Genomic DNA, 3,505 nt, shown 5'->3' with positions numbered 1-3,505 from the left:
GTAAAAAGAATAAAGTAACTATTCCCGGTAATAAAATCTCTAAGTGTATCCTGAGTTCTCTCTCTCTTAATCAAGGTTGGTTGCAAATGTGGACCAGATTAGTTTTATGTTCTTCAAAAGCACTTCATTGATTATATAATATGATCACTTCCATGTTATATTTTTAGCTTTTCTCAGAAAAACAAACTTCCAAGAAAGAGCATTAGAAATCTACTGTAGAATGACATTAAGAGACGTGTCCTCCTTAACGTAGTTGCCTTGAAAAGTGCATGAAAGACAGTTTACTTTTAGACTGGGCGCAGTGACTCAACGTCTGTAATCCCAGCACTTTGGGAGGCCAAGGCAGGCGGATCACTTGAGGTCAGGAGTTCGAGACCAGCCTGGCCAACATGGTGAAACTCCATCTCTACTAAAAGTAGAAAAATTAGCCAGATGTGGTGCCAGGCACCTGTAATTTCAATTCTCGGGAGGCTGAGGCAGAAGAATCGCTTGAACCTGGGAGGTAGAGGTTGCCGTGAGCTGAGATCACACCATAGCACTCCTGCCTGAGCTACAAGAGAGAAACTGTCTCAGAAAAAAAAAAAAAAAAGACATTTTACTTTTAGAATTTAGTGTGAAGTAAAACACATTGTGAAAGTGTAACTTCTCTCCCATGTAGTATTCACTGCCCTGGAATTTACTATACTTTTTATTTTGCCGTGATCACTGGAAAAATCAGAACACTTATGCACAGTGGTAAGACTACCCTCAAGCTTTACACTTTTGTCTTCTCTTGGTGTCTCAGCAAAGGAAATAGAAAATTGGGACTCTAGGGGCTGGGCACCCTGGCTCACGCCTGCAATCCCAGCACTTTGGGAGGCTAAGGCGGGCAGATCACCTGAAGTCGGGAGTTCGAGACCAGCCTGACCAACATGTAGAAACCCCATCTCCACTAAAAATGCAAAATTAGCCGGGCGTGGTGGTGCATGCCTGTAATCTCAGCTCCTTGGGAGGCTGAGGCAGGAGAATCACTTGAACCCGAGAGGCGGAGGTTGCAGTGAGCCAAGATTGTGCCATTCCACTCCAGCCTGGGCAACAAGAGCGAAACTCCTTCTCAAAAAACAAAAGAAAAGAAAAGAAAAGAAAATTGGGACTGTTTTTATAACCCCACTTCTGTTAGTTTTAGGAAAGGCTATACCTAATACAGTAAATACACGAATGAACATATCCATGCTACCGTGTTGAAAGCAAGCATTTTCCCTGCCATTGTTTCTTTTGCACTCCATCATAGCCCCAGGAGAAAGTCAAGGCAACTGTCCAAATCACATTTGATCATTGCAGAAACTCAGGATCTGAAAAGCTAAAGACTTACCCTAGAAATTTGCAATGGTACATGGCAAAGGTCTTCAAATATTTTGTTAATGCTTGTTCCCCCACTGGCTAAAAAGGACTTGTTAACCACAGGAAAATGCACAAAATGAGTCCTTTTCATGACCACTCTGGAGCTGTTGGACTGTTATGTTCATATTCAGGATGTTGACATACAGTGAGGGACTGGACAACTGGCCCAGGGCACGTTCAGCCCTCTGACCAATGGTCTAGACGTGTACAGAGTCTGCATCAAAGGCACTGTTTGGGGACCTCATGCATGAATTATGAGTGACCCTGAATGATCAGGAAGCAAGTATATTCGCTGCACTGTCATGCATCCTCCTTAGGACAGTAACTCATCCTTGTCTGCTCATCCACATTTCCACTAAGCCTGGAGTGTCATAATTGTACAATAAATGTTTACTGAGATGCATTCACCAATGGTAGGAAATGCATTTATTATGGAAAATGGAAAAATGTTTGTACATGTAAACCTTCAACCTTTAACTATGAAATGTTACTTTATGGTGACATGTAAACTGAAAATCTGAAAAGCACAAGGCCTCCATAAAACTACAGTGGCCAAGACTATTTTATGTTTTGTAGAACCTCGCTCTGGCTTCTTCAGATAAACATCATTTTGTCAACAATGAACCCATGGTTTGTAGGTTAAACTTTGTGGGTAGCAAGATTGAGGTGAGATACTCTCCTGCTTGGGCAGAACATTCCTGAAAGACGGATACTTGTTTTTATTTCCCAATCAAGTAAAGTCATCAAAAGAAAGGAGAACTCTTTTTGAGCATTTACCACTTGCTACATTGCTTCCTGTGTACATTGTTTCCTTTAATCCATCTAACAACCCTAAAAACCAGCATGTGACTTTCTTATTTTGGATAATGGAACTGAGGCTGAGAAACCTTCAGTAACTTTTTCAATTTCGTTTTCTCCAAACCCATACCATTTTAATTCTATAGAAAAGTAGCAGGGCGTTTACACTACCATTAAACGTAACAGCATCTAAGAAAGATTTATGTTTGTTTTTCATTAATTACTGAAACAAAAAATGCAGGATTCCCTTTCAAAGACGTGTTCTGAGAGATGATATGTGTAAACACATACCTGTCTTTATTGGAGGAAAGATAATTTCTTGATCAACTCCATTTCTATTATTCTCGTGTCTGACGATACATCTGTGCTCTTTATCCAGTGACTTTTCTGGCACAGTTAACCAGCTAAATTTCATGTATGTGTTGTTAGTCTTCATGGTGTTCCCCTCTTGGGATTTCAGAACCTGGTTGCTGTTCTTTTCTTGCCAACGTATCTCAATAACATCTGGGAAAAATTTCTCAAGAAGACAAAGGTATGTTCCAGCCTTGTGGAGGTTTGTTTCAGCAATGGAAGGAAGAAAAATAGTGGGCTTGGGTGAAACATCTGCATCAAGGTGTTTATCTATGGGGAGAAATGGAATATGAATTTAAAAGAATCATGAGAGAAACACACACATTGCACGGTTTGGAATGGCCTAGTACATAACAATAAAAAGAGACGGTGCCGTTGAGCTAGTGTCCACCGGGGCCTTTCATTCAGGATAGGCTGCACAGTACTTATTACTGTGCTTCTTTTATAGATGTTGAAAAGAGGATCAAGAAATTAAATAACTTGCCAAAAGTCACAGCTCTTAAGTGTCAGATGCTGGATGAAAACCTGGCCTTTGTTTATTCTGCACATGCTGTGAGGGTGTGTGGTTTTTAACTGCCTCCTACCAAGGCTTCCAATGTTCATGAACATATTTATTTTATTTTTATCTCTTTTGTTTCATCATATGAAGCATGTTTTCAAGGTGGATGGCAGGGGAAAGGGGAAAAAGATCAGATAACTTCAATGATCTTTCTACAGATGAGACTCTGGTCCTTTTCCCACTTCCCTTTTCCATCCTTTGTAACTTATGTTCTTTGGCCAAATAACACACATTCTCACGTTTCACAATTTTGTGTCCTCCCACTCTTCATTTCACTGATTCTGCGATGCACCATATTTATTTGATTTTTTATCTTATTTTCTTATTTCCCATATGAATAAATGTCAGAATTTTAAAATATTATTATTTATCTTATTTCCCATATGAACAAATGTCAGAATTTTTTTTGTTTGTGTG

At 39.7% G+C, this 3,505-nt stretch overlaps 1 gene segment (V, D, J or C); it reads right to left on the bottom strand.

Moving 5' to 3' along the window:
* LOC105534467 overlaps positions 1-3,505 on the bottom strand; it is a 21,041-nt gene that overhangs the window by 13,395 nt on the left and 4,141 nt on the right. Inside the window, 1 exon segment of the C gene segment in view lies at positions 2,470-2,799. Coding sequence covers positions 2,470-2,799 — 330 coding nt within the window.

This window comes from Mandrillus leucophaeus, unplaced genomic scaffold, assembly GCF_000951045.1.
Source record: "Mandrillus leucophaeus isolate KB7577 unplaced genomic scaffold, Mleu.le_1.0 Scaffold100, whole genome shotgun sequence".
NCBI classification, from domain to species: Eukaryota; Metazoa; Chordata; class Mammalia; order Primates; family Cercopithecidae; genus Mandrillus; species Mandrillus leucophaeus.
The sequence above is the reverse complement of the archived record's forward strand: the minus strand, read 5'-3'. Positions and strand labels throughout refer to the sequence as shown.